Source organism: Leucoraja erinacea, chromosome 9, assembly GCF_028641065.1.
Source record: "Leucoraja erinacea ecotype New England chromosome 9, Leri_hhj_1, whole genome shotgun sequence".
NCBI classification, from domain to species: domain Eukaryota; kingdom Metazoa; phylum Chordata; class Chondrichthyes; order Rajiformes; family Rajidae; genus Leucoraja; species Leucoraja erinaceus.
The window spans coordinates 41,689,569-41,707,962 of record NC_073385.1 but is presented as its reverse complement, the minus strand read 5'-3'; the positions used below and the strand labels follow the sequence as shown (position 1 = coordinate 41,707,962).

General features: G+C 40.0%; 1 protein-coding gene across 4 annotated transcripts in view; it reads right to left on the bottom strand.

Annotated features, from left to right (window-relative positions):
- Window positions 1–18,394, bottom strand: part of strn3 (striatin, calmodulin binding protein 3) — a 123,090-nt gene that overhangs the window by 83,426 nt on the left and 21,270 nt on the right. For all 4 annotated transcript variants that reach the window (XM_055640660.1, XM_055640662.1, XM_055640661.1 and 1 more), the window contains exon 2: window positions 4,688–4,791. In XM_055640660.1, coding sequence (XP_055496635.1) covers window positions 4,688–4,791 — 104 coding nt within the window. The remainder of the gene's footprint in view (window positions 1–4,687; window positions 4,792–18,394) is intronic.

Here is an 18,394-nt window from a genome sequence, read left to right as displayed (position 1 = left end):
TGCCGGCTCCAAATAATCCAAATATACTTTTCGGAGGCCACAGCGCTCCGGAGCTTGCAGTAAAATCCTTATAATGGGTATATGATTAAACCAAGTACATTTTTTGTACAGGGTGCCCCTTGGTTACAAATGACCTGACTCACGGAAATCTAACTTTACACAGATTTTCCCATATATTTTTAAAGCATTTATCAAGCTATAAGAATAGATTGTTCCATGGTATACATTAATGACTGGATACAATAAATATTACGTTAGTTTAAGGCGGCTATTCAATGAAATGAAAACAATTATTCCACATCCCCTTGCGTCATCTCACATCTGGATTAAATCTAATTTGCCATTTCAGTTTTAGTTTTAGAGTTTTGGAGATACAGCATGTAAACAGGTCATTCTGCCCACCAGCAATCCCCGCACAGTAGTTCTATCCTACAGAATAGGGACAATTTACAGAAGCCAATTAACCTACAAACCGGAGTGAGTGAGAAAACCGGAGCTCCCGGAGAAAACTAGTGCGATCACAGGGTGAACGTACAAACTCCGTACAGTCAGCACCAGTGGTCAGGATCGAACCTGGGTCTCTACCACTGTGCCGCCTTCTTCTCAGCCCAACTGAACAGAGCATTTACCTGTTTACATTGTCAAAACTTACCTATGCTTTATCAGTCATCCAATTTTTGTGCAAACATCTATGCCGTGCTTTTTATATTTACGTCTAAACAACCAACAAATGTTTAAAAAATACAGGTACCGAGTTCTGATGAGAACACACTAGGTACAATATCATCCGTCAGCCATTACCACTTACTTCCTGCCCAAGTCGATTTTAGTTTCAATTTATTTTTAATATTTTGATAAAGCAGGATAGTGGATTTAATTATTTACAAGAGCATGGATAACCAAAATTAAAGAGGAGCAAAAGCTATTTCAATGTAATCTTAAGTATATTCCAATAGAAAGCCAGTAAAAGAGTATCAAATCAAAATCAAAAGCTTCAAGTTACATTACATTTTTCAAGAACTGTATACTGTATTCAGCTTTTCTGCATTTAAAAAGCAAACATATTTTATTAATTTAAGAGAAACTGACATTGTTGGCACTATCTTTAATTTGTTTGAGGAGTCTGATGAGCCGTTGTCTTGAACATTGTCTTGGAACAAATTCACCATTAGGTATGAATTCCATGGTCTTGGCCAACTAATGATAAGAAATAGCAATTCATGTTCAGGTTAGAATGTTGCATGACTTGAAGGGAACCCTGCAGTGGTGCTGAAACTACATACATTACCACAAAACCAGGGCAGAAATCATCCTCAATCGAGGGACCACCTCAGAAATCTCAGACCTTCAAAGTAATTGAGGCAGTGAATCTGGAGAATGTTATTAAAGTCTAAATACTGAATTGCAGTGTGCTGGTGATAACGAAGGTGAATGTTTAACAGGTTGCTTTACCCTGGGTGATCTTTAGCTTCTTAAATTCTGTTAAAGCTCATCCAAAGAAGTGAAGAGTATTCAATCACACTCCTGATATAGATAAGTGTTAGAATAGAAGCCGTAAGTGTGCAGTCATATGTCACTAATATTTTGTGCCAAGACATAATAGAAATGTATACACTACCACTTCAATGACAAGCCTAAAAAGGTAGGATACTCCAGCGGAACGAGGGATGCAATCATGCCAAGCCTCATTTACAAGGACAAAATTAAATGACAGTGCTACTTTAATGACAACACTGAAGCTGACATTCAAGCAATGCTTAATCAATTATTTAAGAACATGTATTCACAGACAAATATATTGAATGAAAATCAAAAGATTCAAGTAGCATTACATTTTTCAAGAACTGTATACTTGCAAAGCTTTAAAATAAAACCCTCAATCAGAAAATGCTAGTATTGCAGAGAATATCAATTAAGTTGCAAGAAATTTGATTAATTTATGACTGTTTTTATTATCTTTACATAAGCTTTTATACATTTGCTCAATTTGATGCCAATTATCAACCAGATTCAGGAAGTGTTAAAATTAACCATGTAAGGATTGCCGTGGCTCACTATTAATGTCTTTATTTCTGTACCAAGCTCAACTTTGGATGTGAATCACCACACTATTAGAAGTGTCATCCTTAACATGAGACATTCATTCAAGACGTCATCTGCCCTCTGCTGTGGATATTATTATCACTGCAGATTCCATGTCACAATTTGACAATAGAGACACAAAAGATTGCAGATGCTGAAATCTCGAGCAAAGAAACAACCTGCTGGAGGAAGTCAATGGTAGCATCTGTGGAGGGAAATGGACAGTCACCATTTTTGATCGACCAGAAATATCAGCTATCCATTTCTCTCCACTGAATTCCTCAAGCAGCTCATTTTTTGCTCACAATTCAATAAAATGTATTTGGAAACTCAGTACACTGGCTAACATTCAGCCCATAATCAACATTTATTATTTCACTGTTCATCAAAATTTTGCTGAAACGAAGCAAGTCATAATACTTCCAAATTACAACTGCACTGTGCTCGAAGTAATTTAGTCTTCAATCATTTTGCAGGCAACAATAAGATTATAAAAGGATACCATATACTACTTAGAAACCAGAGAGAACCATCATTTAAGTGTTAGTTGTACTTCACATGCATTTTCAAATATCAGTGATGTACTGAATCATTAATGGCCCTCACCATAGCAACTCAATTCAATTCAGTTCAATGCAATTACTTCTACAACAACAACAATCGACATTCATTCACATTGCAAAAAACAAAAATTTCCCAAAGTGCAACTTTAAAATGTAACCAGTGTCCAGGTACAAAAGTAATTGTTATCCATCAACAATCTTTACATTGATCAAGTACCAGCAAATCAGCAATCTGTACCCACCCCCCCCTCCCCCATTCAAATCCATTCTCCTTGCTGTGACTCACTTCTGATCCTAATCTCATTGCATTCAATTTAGTAACCTGCACTCTGATTTTGCAATTTACCCTGTAACCAAGTCAAAAGTATACATTAGCACTCAAATTTTGTTCTATCATTTATCATGGACCTGGAGCCAAAAGCTCATATTTCTCTCTCGAAGACAGCTTTGCATCGATTTTTTTCTAGTGTTGTTATGACTGTATGAAACTTACGTTAAATTAACAGCTGTATAGACAGATATGAGAAAGAGAGTAGTTCCATTTCTCAACATGGACATAATCTGCATTTATTTCAAAAGTATTTGAACTCTTCGCTGTAAATAATTCAATAAATATAAAATCGCCAATTCGTTATAGAAGTTCTCGGCAGGATGTTTTTGCAATGTGCTCAAATTAACTATAATTTTAATAGTTGCTCATATGCAGATAAGTTACCTTGTTTGACAAATACGTAGCCCCATTACATTTCTCTCCATACAGTACAATCCCTCAGAGAAACCAACACTTTCTGGGGCTAAATAAGAGCAGAAAATGCTAGAAAACTCAGCACTTCATGCAACATCTGTGGAGAGAGAATTGTGGCCAATCTTTCAGGACGATGTTCAATCAACACAACTAATCATTGCCCCGAAATATTCAGTTTCTCACTCCATAGATGCTGCCTGACTTACTGAGCATTCCCAGTGATTTCTGTTTTTATTTCAGATATATTGCCTTCTCAATATTTTCTGTGACTTTGCTTTTAAGGTTTAAATGTTAGTATAAGATGTTTAAATGTTAGTATAAGACCAGTACATTATTCTCCACTGTACAATTTAAAATGATTGAGTATTTAGACAAAGGACAATAGGTGCAGGAGTAGGCCATTCGGCCTTTCGAGCCAGCACCGCCATACACTGTGATCATGGGTACCCCGTTCCTGCCTTCTCCCCATATCCCCTATCTTTAAGAGCTCTATCTAATTCTCTCTTGAAAGCATCCAGAGAATTTCACAGATTCACAATTCTCTGGGTGAAAAATGTTTTCCTCGTCTCCGTTCTAAATGGCCTACCCCTCATTCCTAAAAGAGGTTAAAAGAATTTAAAATTCTTATTATTCTTTAATAAATGGTATTAGTAATAAGTACTCAAAATTTGGCTTTTAATTAGTTTGACAGTAAAAATGCCGATTTCCTTACTCTTTCTTCCAATTCTCAGTAATGTTCCAGGGCAGGTATGACTTTCTCATATTAGAACCAAGCAGCTAATTTTCACATGAAGCCAAATGGAAAGCTGTCATCAGATTATTTCAAAAGCACATTCAAATTAAACCCAAACAGATTATCATCATTAATATATGAACAGGAATGTGCACATGAACTAAGGGATCCTATGTAGTCTCATTGTAGATTTTTTTGACATTCCATCATTTACAATGTAAAAGGGATTTTTTTTAATGTGCCTTGTAGCCAGTGTATCAATAACCCTACTTCATAAAAAAATATGCAATCCTTCCTTGAATGCAACAACCAGAATTAACTTCCAATTAAGCAGGATTTTACACAGTACTGAAATAATCACTCACAACCGATCAATAAATGTTCACTTTGAACTAACTAACAAATGAGTAATGCGTATTTAAATATTCAAATTAGGAAGAACATTGGAGGGGAAACTAATATATTCTGGCTGGAAATATAATAATTAGGTTAAATTTATACTTTTATAATATTATGATCATCAGTTGGAAAATTTCCGTATAGATAGTACTTTAAAACAGTTACCTTTCTTGTTTTAAGGCATATTCTAACATTTTTATTCTTCTTACTAGGTCCTTCTTCAAGTTTTCCTGACCTTTCCTTTCTCCTTGTAAAAATGCTATCCGAGCCTGAAAAATAAAATGAAAGGAAATAATTGAACAGCTAAATCAACACCTTGTGGTATCTGCAACAGAGATCTCCAAAATCTCAACAATTAGGAAGTCAAGTGTTGGTCAGAACATTGGCTCACATTTTAAATATTCGGTACCATGGAGCCTATTTTAGTAAACTTTTAGCAATAGTTTCATCAATATAAAATACTTAAATATAAAAAGTGTGGAATCATTACTTCAAACGGGAGTGCAGGATAGCATCACATTAAGCAGGTTTTAAGCAGCCACAATGAGGCCACCACAAACTAGAGGAAGAGTACCTCATATTCCGCTTGGATAGCTTACAAAGTAACAGTACGAGCATTAAATTCTCCAATCTTAGATAACACCCCGCTTTCCTGTGCCCCTCCCCCTCCCCCAACCCCAGCGTGTACCCGTTTCTCCCAATATCTCGGCTCTCCTTCCACCTCTATCCATCTATCACTTGCCAGGCTTGGCCCTGCCTCCACCTCTTTTTCAGCCTACTCCCCCATATTGCAATCAGTATGAAGAATTGACCCAACACAAACCGTCACCTATCCGTGTGCTCCAGAATACTGCCTGATCCACTTAGTTACTCCAGCACATTGTATTTATTCTATGCAAAAATCCAGCATCTGCAGTTCCTTGTTTTATCTATGTTATGCACCATCATTATTGTACCGGTAAAAAAAAACAATGAAATCATGCTCTGAAGATAGACACAAAATGCTGGAATAACTCAGCGGGTCAGGCAGCATCTCTGGAGAAAAAAAAGTGGCAACATTTTGGGTCAGAACCCTTATTCAGACTAGAAGTAACTTTCTTGTATTTTTTCATATTTTTTATCCCTAACTTTGTTACCATAACTTTGTCAATTGTTGGTCAGCCTGGCTCTACTAGACACCACAATCACTTATAATTGGCTTCAAGTTATTGCCACAGGCGGCTGTGGAGGCCAAGACATTGGGTATTTTCAAGTCAGAAATTTATAGGTTCTTGGTTAATAAGGTTACGGGGAGAATGGGATTGAGTGAGAAAAATAGATCAGCCATAACTGAATGGCAGAGGAGACTCGATGAACCAAATGGCCTAATTCTCCTCCTATGTCTTAACATTAGAAGACATTTATTAGAAGTACAAAATTGCAGGTAGAATGTAACCGTGAGCTACATTCTGTTCAATTTTTCTGGTAGAAAGTGATAAAATTAGTATTACCATCATGGCACCTGGAGATTTTAAATTCAGTAAAACAAAAAGTAAAGTTGTAATTTAAAGCTATCGGTAATGATAAAAAAATGGCCATATACCTACATACCTATTCTGGTTGAAGAAGAAAAACCTGCTGTCCTTACTGATTCCTGTGATCACAAATAGGCCAGATTAGATTCAAATTTCAGAATCGAGAGAATTGTCCTAAAGTTGTGCATCACAGAAACAGGGCCATGTAGACAACTTTTCCCACTTTGGGTCACATTATAAATAAGGGAGCATTCTCACTTAAATACAGAAAACCACGTATCCAAAACAGCTGTTTAAGTCACAAAAATAAATAGGATTGTAATTCTTTTCAATAAACAGATGCAATGAACCTGTTCTGTGAGAAACAATTAAACCCTTTTAATTTACACATTTAGATAATGTACTCCTTTCACAATAGAGATTTCCTATATACTAAAGACATCACTATTCCAAATCCAGAAATATATAATTTAACACTGGATTTTTGGATGACAATCGTAACAAAAATAAAAGGGTCAATATTAGCATCAAATTAAACATAACATTAAAACAAATATAAGTTTAAAAAAATGTACAAACGTCAATAACTTATTTTTAATTGTCTAACTGCTCTTCACTTCCTTTTCCAAAAGCACATCTATAGTTTTTGACAATATTCTGTTTCTTTCCCTCTTTTTATTAAATGTAATTATTGCTGATTTATTTAAGCGAGTCTATAAATATCGAGCAAGGAAAGATAACACTTTAACTTACTCCAAATGGAAACTAAATTGTCAGCAGGGAATGACGAAAAGCAACAGATGTCTTAATAGAACTGCTTTCCAAATTCTATATCTGTTGTATAGACTGAAATCACTCACTACATTTACACTATCAGCTAAATAAAAACATATTTCCTCCTCTATGCTTATAAACAATGTGGGGGGAGGGGAGGTTAAAACTCTAAAGGTTCACATATTCAGAATTATCAAATCTAATGTGTAAACATTAGGCCAGAATGCGGATAAAAAAAACCTCATCTTCAGCAAAAGTTATTTTAAAAAGGTACAATTTTCAAAATTGTTACTAGACTTACATAATAGAAAAAAAAACAATTAAATTCCTAGAAGAAGTTCTTGGATGCATCAACATCAAAGAAAAACTTGTATAAAGCATTATTATTTGTTTGACAAACTACAGATATGTTATTCCAGCATACACTCATGTGTTGCTTATCGTCAAACTAATGGTTAAAGCAAACTGCAGATCTTACTAAAAAGGATATTGAGATAACGCAAATGCTTAAAATGTTAGGGCACTTGCCAATAAAATAATTAAAAAGAGGCTACTAATGATAAGAATGCAAACTCCTACTAATATAGAATGTAACCATGAGCTACATTTCTGTGACTCTTCTAATGATCTTCTTAAATATCACTATCATCTTACACTGGAGAATGTGATGGCACAATTCATCATATATTTTATCTTCAGCAACTTTTAATTAACATATATCAATTATTCAATATAACAAATCTCCAAACAAATGTTGCCATAAAATAATAAAAATAAACATTTTATGAATGCTCATTCAAAATCCAAGAGCCAAACCACACATTGAAGAATAAAACTAGGAGCAAGCCATTTATCTAATTTCCCCTCGGCTTTTAATTAGATGCATAACTTCTCCTTTTCTACCCCACCTGTAATTCTTAATATAGATACAAAATGCTGGAACAACTTCGTGGGACAGGTAGCATCTCTGAAGAGAAGGAATGGGTGACGTTTTGGGTTGAGACCCTTCTTCAAACAGTCATGGGAAAGGGTCTAGAGATATGGAAGGGTAAGGTGTGTAAATTACATAACAAAGCAGATGTTGATTAGGAAATGTGGAATGGCTCTTTCTTAGCTATGGGGAAGGTGACAACGCGGCATACAATTAGTAATATAAAATCAGGAGGACAGTAGAACTAGTCGGAGAACTAGAAGATAGACACAAAATACTGGAGTAACTCAGCAGGACAGGCAGTATCTCTAGAGAGAAGGAATAGGTGACGTTTCAGGTCGAGGGGGAGAGGGAGGGGGATGGGGGAAGGGGAGAGGGGAGAGAGAAAGCAAGGGTCACTTGAAGTTAAAGTAATCAATAAACATACCACTGGGTTGCAAGCTGATTAAGTGAAATATGAGGCGTTGTTCCTCCAATTTGTGTCGGGCCTCATTCTGACAGTGAAGGAGGCCCAGGTCAGTATGAGAATGGGAGTGGGAGTTAAAATATTTAGCAACCCGGAGATCAGGTCGGCCTAGGCGGACTGCTAAACATCTTTTCCCTATTTTCAGTCTAATTGGTCCACACCGGAAACGTCATATATCCTTTTTCTCCAGAGATGCCGCCTGTCTTTGGTATAAACCAGCATCTGATGTCCTTTGTTTCAATACATTGTCGATGTGAACTTTAGCAAGGCCTTTGACAATCTCTACTGCTTTGGCCTCATGCATCTTCTTGGTTGCCTCATCAACAAATTCAGTTAAATTGAGGCATGATTTCCCACGCACAAAGCAATGCTGACTATCCCTAATCAGTCTTTGATTCCCAAATGAGGAATAATTCTGTCTCCAAGGGGGAGTCTGGGGAATATTCTACTTCCTTGTTCTCATTCAACCATGAACTCAACAACTTTGTCTATATCTTCTCTTTCAAGTACAGTTATGGATGGGATTCTATGGGCTGTTGGGATTCTTGACCTTGTCCCCAATTGAGTGTTGGCCTTGAACTAAACTTTCGATAGATGATCTTGAGGTATGTGTACCACCAGTCCTAGCCAGCGAGAAGACTAGAATAGTCGGCATAGATTGCCATAAAAACAGAAACTGCTGGAAAATACTCAGTTCTGACAGCATTGATGAAGAAAGAAAGAGATCGCATTTCAGTTCCGTGACCTTTTCTCAGACCTGTGAACATTTAGAACTTTTCTAATTTCACCTATTTCTGATGGAAGTTATTCAAAAGGTTACTATGTTAGTACTGACTGACATGCAATTTTAAATATTTTCAGTTTCAGTTTAAATTTCTAGAACCTGCAACTTTTGTTTTTCTATTTCTGTAGACATTGAAAATACAATGTGGAACATTCAATACAGAAGGATGGCAACCAGAGCAGGTAGTTCGCTGCAGGCAGAAAATGTTGTACTCCATTTGTCCAGTCAATAAAAGATGTAATCTTCGACAACTTTCCTCACTGTCAAGACATCTTTAAATATATTATCACTGCTCCTCAATCTATTTTTATTATTGTTTTAAATCATTGGTAATTGCAAAAAAACGGATGCAAAGCAGCTCATTAGTAATACTGTCATTTACTCTTGCCAACTATAATATCACTAGTATCTGGCTTCAAATTTAACTTAGCCAAACACTTTCTCTTGATAATAAAAACCCTTGTGTTGTTTTATTTTACAATCCCTTTCTACATTTCTTACCACGTTCTATCATTTGCTGTCGGTCATCTCTCGCACATTAATAGAAACCCTACCAGTTATGTTTACTAAATCATTATTAATCTTACAGTTTTAGTTTATGAGACTGCAAAACCTTGCAGCTCAGAAATACCTTCCTTAAACTTCTTCGTATTTCTATTTCTCTTTCCAGATTTAAAATATGACAAAATCCCAATTTTTATCTCACCTTCGGATATATATGTCCAATATTCCTGAAAGATCACATATTTTTATTTATTTGATATCACTCATTTTGGCCGATTTAATAACTTTTACTGAAATGGAAGTTGCTATTACAACATCCCACTTCCCCTTGTGATAACTGCTTTTAATTACACATGTAAATTTAGCAAACTACAAAGATCTTATCTTGTGCTAGAATCATACAGTACAGATATAGTTTCTTCAGTGTACTGAATTTACAACGTCAATCACCCAACACTAATCCCATTTTATTCTTCCATATTCCTATCAAGTCTCCCAGGTTTTCACTTACACAGTAGGGATAATTTTCAGTTACCTGCTAACCTACCAACCCACAGCTCATTGTGACATGGAAGAAAACTGAAGCACCTGGAAGAACCCACAGCGTCACATAAATAATCTGCAAATGCCACACACAGCACCGGAGATCTGGATTGAACTATGGTCACTGAAGCTGAGAGGAAGCAGCCCTATGAGCGGCCCATAACTTTATTTAAGCTTTACTTAAATTTAAAACATTGATTTCAGATTTAGTCTTCCCCTTTTCAAACCGAATACTAAATTCTAATATGGTATGGTTAAATACAGAGATAGCCGAGTGAATAACAAAGTGCTTATTTTATGGAACTAAAGAGAAAGAAAAGATGGGTGATAGATTATCAATGACAGATCAATCAGGATCCCTGATCTAATTGTGTTAAAAGATGTATAAGCACAATATAAGGGCAACAATTGGAATTAAGAATCCTTGACGGCTGAGTTTCTTGAAAACCCATTATTCTAAATGTGAAGCTCAAGATATCCATCAATAATATGTTGAAGGTACACAAAAAAGCTGGAGAAACTCAGCGGGTGCAGCAGCATCTATGGAGCGAAGGAAATAGGCAACGTTTCGGGCCGAAACCCTTCTTCAGACCGCTGAGTTTCTCCAGCTTTTTTGTGTACCTTCGATTTTCCAGCATCTGCAGTTCCTTCTTAAACAATAATATGCTGAAGTTGGGGTCAAGGAAAGAGCGTTCACGTCGCGGCCCTGTTTACACCTATCTTTCCACCACCACGCACAAGAAAGACACCATGAAAGTTGTTCAGCTCTGGCTGAATAACTTCTAATCTTGTGTGTCGACACAATAAGATGAAGATGCTGAAGTTTAAGACAACGGATAATTTATTTTTTTAAGTGGATGAATTGAGAAAAGCTACATTTAAATTAGATTCCAATATATTAGAGTCATACATTAAAGTGATGGACCCTTCAGCCCAACAAATCTCTTATGAAATAATTCTGGTACAATGACGAAAATTATTACCACATTTGTGGAATACCAAACATTTGTTCATATTCTTTATTAATTTCTCACAGCAGTACAAGTCCTTCCCATGTCTTACATTCGAATCTAAAATTATTTTAAACATACTCAAATCGATACAAAAATCTTATTCTTAAACAGACCGAGGACAATACATATTTAAACAAAGGTATGTAAATAAAAATAACAGTATATAAAAAATTACTGTACAGCAAGTTTTTGTCATCCGCTGACTTATTATCAGAGGATCAGTATACACACAAGGTCATGTAGGGGGATACTGCATGTGCTGGTTAACACCAAAGATAGACACTAAATGCTGGAGTAACTCAGCGGATCAGGCAGCATCTCTGGACAAAAGGAATAGGTGACGTTTCGTCGAGACCCTTCTCTGCTGAAGAAGGACCCAAACTGCTGAAGAAGGGCCCCTACCCGAAACGTCACCTATTCCTTTTCTCCAGAGATGCTGCCTGACCCGCTGATTTACTCCAGGATTTTGTGTCCATCAACACACAAGGCCGACCGTGCATTATGTGGTGTTAAATATTACACAATCCTTTGGAGCCTTCTTCTGTGGCATCCAATGAATTCTGTCTGCCACAAGATTGGCTGTATTTGATGGTTTTGTGTTGACAAATAGTGAAATGTCAATAATCAGTGTACAGCTAAAGCAGGGGTCAATAACCTGGCCTGGATTTTTTTTCATTGGTTACCATGTTAATGTTTCCAAAATATTCAAGATTACATCTAACCTTGCACATTTTGTCTATGTATGGGTCTTTACAATTCCTGCAGTCATCTACTGGGAAATTAAAGTAACAACTATACTGATACATAAACTTCCTTTGCGGACAGAGCTAGGATAAGGATCTAACATGGACAGGTTTGTGTGGAGTTTCGCTGACAACTGTACTGTTTCTGCTTCAGAGGTAGTTATAGCTGCCCTGGAAGAAGAGAAAAGTCCAAAGCAAGTCAATCTCCTCCTCATAAGTCTGCAGCAAATCAAAAGCAAATTTAATTTTCTTCACCAAGTTGAAACCTACATAGAGGCTGCTATAACCGCAGTAGGTTTGACAACTAAATTTCATCGTAGCCTTTGTATCACTGTCAGTGGCGTTTAAGGTATGTGTTGTAGTTACCCATAGGAAGTGTGTTTCTCCCTATTCCTCACGAATAACAAGGACTTCAATGTCTTTCTTTGACTTCATAAAAGTAGAGCCACTGGCTTGTCCCAAACGATATGTTCACCTCTAAGTACTTCTCACTTAGCCTGAAAAGTTCCTCTCATTTGATTTTCTTAAATTTTCATGTCATAGCATCCAGTTAAACTACTCAATTAATACAATTTCACCAGGACTCAATCTCATCCCCATCCCTCTTCTTCTTCACCTGGAGTAAGGGACGTAGAATCAATTTTGAACCCCTCAAACAACACAAACGATCCATAGGTTGAAGGTCTTAAATAAAGCCCTCCGTTTCTTTCCCGACCACAGAACCAACCAATCCCCGTTTACAAATACTCTCCTCTGCCTAGCAGCGCTGGTCCTTACCCTCAGCAACTTTTCCTTTGACTCCTCCCATTTCCTAAAAAATCCAAGGTGTAGCTATGGGCACGCGCATGGGCCCCAGCTATGCCTGCCTCTTTGTAGGGTACGTTAAACAATCCTTGTACGAGGTGTACCGTGGCCCTATCCCCGAACTCTACCTCCGCTACATTGATGACTGCATTGGTGCTACCTCCTGCACCCGTGCAGAACTCACTGACTTCATCCATTTCACCCCTAACTTCCATCCGGCACTCAAATTCACCTGGACCATTTCCGACATCTCCCTACCATTTCTAGACCTCACTATCGCCATCCCAGGTAACAAACTACTGACCGACATCTACTACCAACCCACTGACTCCCATGGCTCTCCGGACTACACTTCTTCCCATCCTACATCCTGTAAGGACTATCCCCTACTCCCAATTCCTCTGTCTACGCCGCATCTGCACCCAGAATGGGGTGTTCCAAACCAGGGCATCGGAGATGTCCTCATTCTTGAGGGAACGGGGGGGGGGGGGGGGGGGGGGGGGGGTATTCCCCTCTTTCGACTATAGATTAGGCTCTCACCAGAGTCTCCTCTATATCCCGTAGCACCGCTCTCACTCCCCATCCCTCCACTCGTAACAAGGACAGAGTCCCCCTTGTCCTCACCTTCCACCCTACCAGCCATCACATAAAACAGATAATCAGCTGACATTTTCGCCACCTCCAACGTGATCCCACCACGGGCCTCATCTTCCCATCTCCTCCCCTTTCGACTTTCCGCAGAGACAGCTCCCTCCGTAACTCCCTGGTCAATTCGTCCCTTCCCACCCAAACCATCCCTCCCCTGGTACTTTCCCTTGCAACCGCAGGAAATACTACACTTGTCGTTTTACCTCCCCCCTCGACTCCATCCAAGGATCCAAGCAGTCTATCCAGGTGAGGTAGAGGTTCACCTGTACCTCCTCCAACCTCATTTATTGCATCCGCTGTTCTAGGTGTCAACTGCTCTACATCGGTGAGACCAACCAGGCTTGGCGATCGCTTTGCCGAACACCTCCGCTCAGTTTGCATTAACCAACCTGATCTCCCAGTGGCTCAGCACTTCAACTGCCCCTCCCATTCCGAATCCGACCTTTCTGTCCTGGGCCTCCTCAATGGCCAAAGTGAGTCCAACCACAAATTGGAGGAGCAACTCCTCATATTTCGCTTGGGCAGTTTACACCCCAGAGTATGAACATTGACCTCCAATTTCAGGTAGTCCTTGCTTTCTCCCTCCTGCCTTCTCCCCTTATCCCCGACTGCTATTTTTAAGAGCCCTATCTCGCTCTCTCTTGAAAGCATCCAGAGAACCTACCTCCACCCTCTGTTCTCTGAGGCAGAGAATTCCACAGACTGACCACTCTCTGTGAGAAAAAGTGTTTCCTTGTCTCCGTTCTAAATGGCTTACTCCTTATTCTTAAACTGTGGCACCTGGTTCTGGACTCCCCCAACATCGGGAACATGTTTCCTGTCTCTAGTGTGTCCAAGCCCTTAACAATCTTATATGTTTCAATGAGGTTCCCTCTCATCCTTCTAAACTCCAGAGTATACAAGCCCAGCTGCTCCATTCTCTCAGCATATGACAGTCCCGCCATTCCGGGAATTACCCTTGTAAACCTACGCTACACTCCCTCAATAGCATTGTGAACAGCAATAGTCAACCTCCGCCTTGAGGTTGCACAAAACCAAAACTTATTACTGAGACTATCACTGCCTGAGGAGGAATGCAAAGAGCCAAATCAGTGGTTTCAAGAAGCGATGGATTATCTTATAGGCGTTGTTGGCAATGTAGAGAAATGGATAGCTGAAGTTGATTATAGGACCCCATGTGCTGCAGCTGGAGATGCTACATGACAAGGTGTGGAAATCGAACATGAAGTAACACCACGAGATAATATCTCAAATGTCTCTACACGAAGATCAAGACATAAGTCTGGTTCTGAAGCCAGTGCAATTTCAAGAGCCTCTGCTCGTATGGAAGCTGAAGCAACTATGCCTGCTCTTTCGCTACAAGTTGCCACCTTGGTAAGAAAGCATGAGATTGAAGCACAGGAAGAACAGTTGGAACAGGCTAAGGCACGTGCGGAACAGATGAGGAGAGAGGCCGAGGCACGTGCGGAACAGACGAAGGGAGAGGTTGAGCAACAAAGAAGGCCGTTAAAGAGAGAGAAGGAACATTTGGAACTGGATACGAAGTTGGAAGCCAGGACTAAGATTGCGATACTGGAGGGCCAAGGTTCAAGAAGCAGCTCTAAAGTATCTGATGGGAATAAGCACTTATTTGAGAAAAGGAACTGCTCCAAGAGAAACAGCAGCTGAATTAAATATATAACCACCAGAGGAAGACTGGTCTAGCCATTCAAAGCTAGCACTGAGTAAGTGGATGGTTAATAAAGCTCCATCTCAACCACAGGTAGTCAAACCAAAGCAAATAACCTTTGGACCATTAGTTAAGGCTCGTGATAAGATCTACGCAACTCAGCACTCTTTTCAGAGGCCTAATACACAGGCTCGAGCAAGCCAAGATTGGCGGATGCCTGTTTACGATACATTGAGGCCTAGCCTGGGAAGAAAACTAGCCTAGGGACGTGACAAAACTTATCCAGACCAGTACTCTTCTCAGAGACCTGTTTACCGTTCCTCGGAGTCCAAGGAGGGATTTAGAGAAGAAGTCTGTGATTTGATGTGGAATAAAATGAGAATTAGCGAGCCTCTAGCTCAACATAATATCTCTCCCACTTTATCTCCAACGGAAATTCCTAAGTTCGACGGTGATCCTTTGCAATATGAAATTTTCATAGACCAGTTCGAGGATGGTGTGGAAAAGAAAACAACTAATGAAAGAGGTCACTTACAATAGACAATAGGTGCAGGAATAGGTCATTTGGCCCTTCGAGCCATTCAATGTGATCATGGCTGATCATCCCCAATCAGTACCCCGTTCCTGCCTTCTCCCGATATCCCCTGACTCCGCTATTTTTAAGAGCCCTATCTAGCTCTCTCTTGAAAGCATCCAGAGAACCTGTCCTCTGAGGTAGAGAATTCCACAGACTCACCACTCTCTGTGAGAAAAAGTGTTTCCTCGTTTCCGTTTTAAATGGCTTACTTCTTATTCTTAAACTGTGGCCCCTGGTTCTGGAATCCCCCAACACCGGGAACATGTTTTCTGCCTCTAGCATGTCCAAGCCCTTAAACGATCTTATATGTTTTAATGAGACACCCTCTCATCCTTCTAAACTCCAGAGTGTACAAGCCCAGCTGCTCCATTTTCTCAGCATATGACAGTCCCGCCATCCTGGGAATTAACCTGGTAAACCTACGCTGCATTCCCTCAATAGTAAGAATGTCCTTCCTCAAATTAGGGGACCAAAACTGCACACAATACTCTAGGTGTGGTCTCTCTAGGGGGCCCTGTACAACTGCAGAAGGACCTCTTTGCTCCTACACTCAACTCCTCTTGTTATGAAGGCCAACATGCCATTCGCTTTCTACATTGCCTGCATGCTTACTTTCAGTGACTGATGAACTTGTACTTGGCCCATTATATACTTCCCCTTTTCCCAACTTGACACCAGATAATAATCTGCCTTCCTGGTTTCGCCACCAAAGTGAGTCGCAGCGGCGGCCGACTCCCGTTTCAGCGGCCCCTACCGCCTGTCTTTTTTTTTTTTTTTGGTCTAGTTAAATGTAGTTGTCGTGTTTTTTTTTTTTTTTTTGGGGGGGTTATACTGTTTTTAACTGTGTGTATGTGGGGGATGGGGGGGGGGGGGGGGGGGGAGGGGGGGGGGGGATCAGGGGGGGGAAACTTTTAAAATCTCATCTCCGTTGTCATTGGGGCCTAGCACCGTGGAGCGGCCTCCAACCGGAACAACCTGGGGGCTCCAGTCGTGGAGCCTGCGGACTCACCATCATGGGGCTGGCCGGCCTCGGAGCGTGGGGAGCGGTGATGGCTCCAGCCGCAGGCCAGTGGGCTGTGACATTGGGAGCTCGCGGGTCCGTGTGGGAGACCGCTTTTTGGTGCTCCCGCAATGCAACTTTTTCAGCCCGTGTCGCGGGGTTGGAATGACCCAGAGCAGGGCCGTAAATCGCCCGGCGCGGCATTAATGGCCGCGGGACATTCCAACGCCCGCCGAGGGCTCCAACTTTGTGACGTTTAGACCTAGAGCGGGGCCATGCATCGCCCGGCGCGGCCTTAAATGGCCGTGGGACTTACCATCGCCCGCCTGGGGCTTCAACATCGGAAGAAAAATAATGCAGGGGAGAGAAAAGACTTTGCCTTCCACCACAGTGAGGAGGAGATTCATTGTGATGGATGTTTGTGTGAATTGAATTGTTTGTGTATCTTGTAGGAATTGTTTAGTTTGTATGGCTGTAGAAACAGAGTTTTGTTTGAGCCTCACTGAGGTTCAAATGACATAGAATAAATATTGAATTGAATATTGAATTGAATAACCTCACATTTATCCACATTAAACTGCATCTGTCATGCATCTGCCCACTCACCCAACCTGTCCAAGTCACCCTGTATTCTCATAGCATCCTCCTCACAATTCACACTGCCACCCAGCTTTGTGTCATCTGTAAATTTGCTAATGTTACTTTTAATCCCTTCATCTAAATCATTAATATATATTGTATATATATTGTATGCGTTGTGGTACCCCACTGGTCACTGCCCACCATTCTGAAAGGGACCCGTTAATCCCTGCTTGTTTCATGTCTGCCAACCAATTTTCTATCCATGTCAGCACCCTGCCCCCAATACCATTTGGTCTAATTTTGCCCACTAATCTCCTATGTGGGACCTTATCAAATGCTATCCAAAAGTTCAGGTACACTACCTCCACTGGCTAATCTTTCTTCCTCTTTGGAATGAACTGATCCTGCACCTTCTGCATTATTCCAAGAAATACCTGCCATTGTTGTTCCACTGTCATCCCTGCTAAGGTATCTTTCCAGTCAACTTTGGCCAGCTCCTCCTTTATGGTTCCATAGACTCCTTTGTTGAACTGTAATACCGACCCCTCCAATTTACCCATCTCCCTCTCAAATTGTAAATTAAAACTTATCATGTTATGGTCACTACCTCCTAATGGCTCCTTTACCTCGAGTTCCATTATCAAATCCAGTTCAATACACAACACTAAATCCAAAATTGCCTTCTCCCTGGTAGGTTCCAATACAAGCTGCTCTAAGAATCCATCATGGAGGCAAACTCCCTTTCTTAGGGTCCAGTACCATCCTGATTTACCCAGCCTACCTGCATGTTGAAATCTCCCACAACAACCGTTACATTACCTTTACGACATGCCAATTTTAACTCTCAATTCAATTTGCACCCTATATCCAGGCTACTGTTTGGGGGCCTGTAGATAACTTCCCATTAGAGTCTTTTTTACCCTTACAATTTCTCAGTTCTAACCGTACTGACTCTGCATCTCCTGATTCTATGTCACCCCTCGCAAGGGCCTGAATTTCATTCCTCACCAACAGAGCTACCCCACCCCATCTGCCCACCTGTCTATCTTTTCGATAGGACGCATACCCTTGAATATTCAGTTCCCAGCCCTGGTTCTCTTGCAGCCATGTTTCATAAGGAAAGTAATTTTCCAGCCAGATACCTGTACTGATTTTTGACAATCTGAATAACTTCTTTCAGTGATTATCACTGTGATCAACTGGAATCTAATTTATTCACATAATATATATCCAGCAAGTCTGAAATCACTTCTTCATGCAGGAAAATAATCAACATGTAATGTACTTATACTTTACTGCACTTTATTGGAGAGGATAACT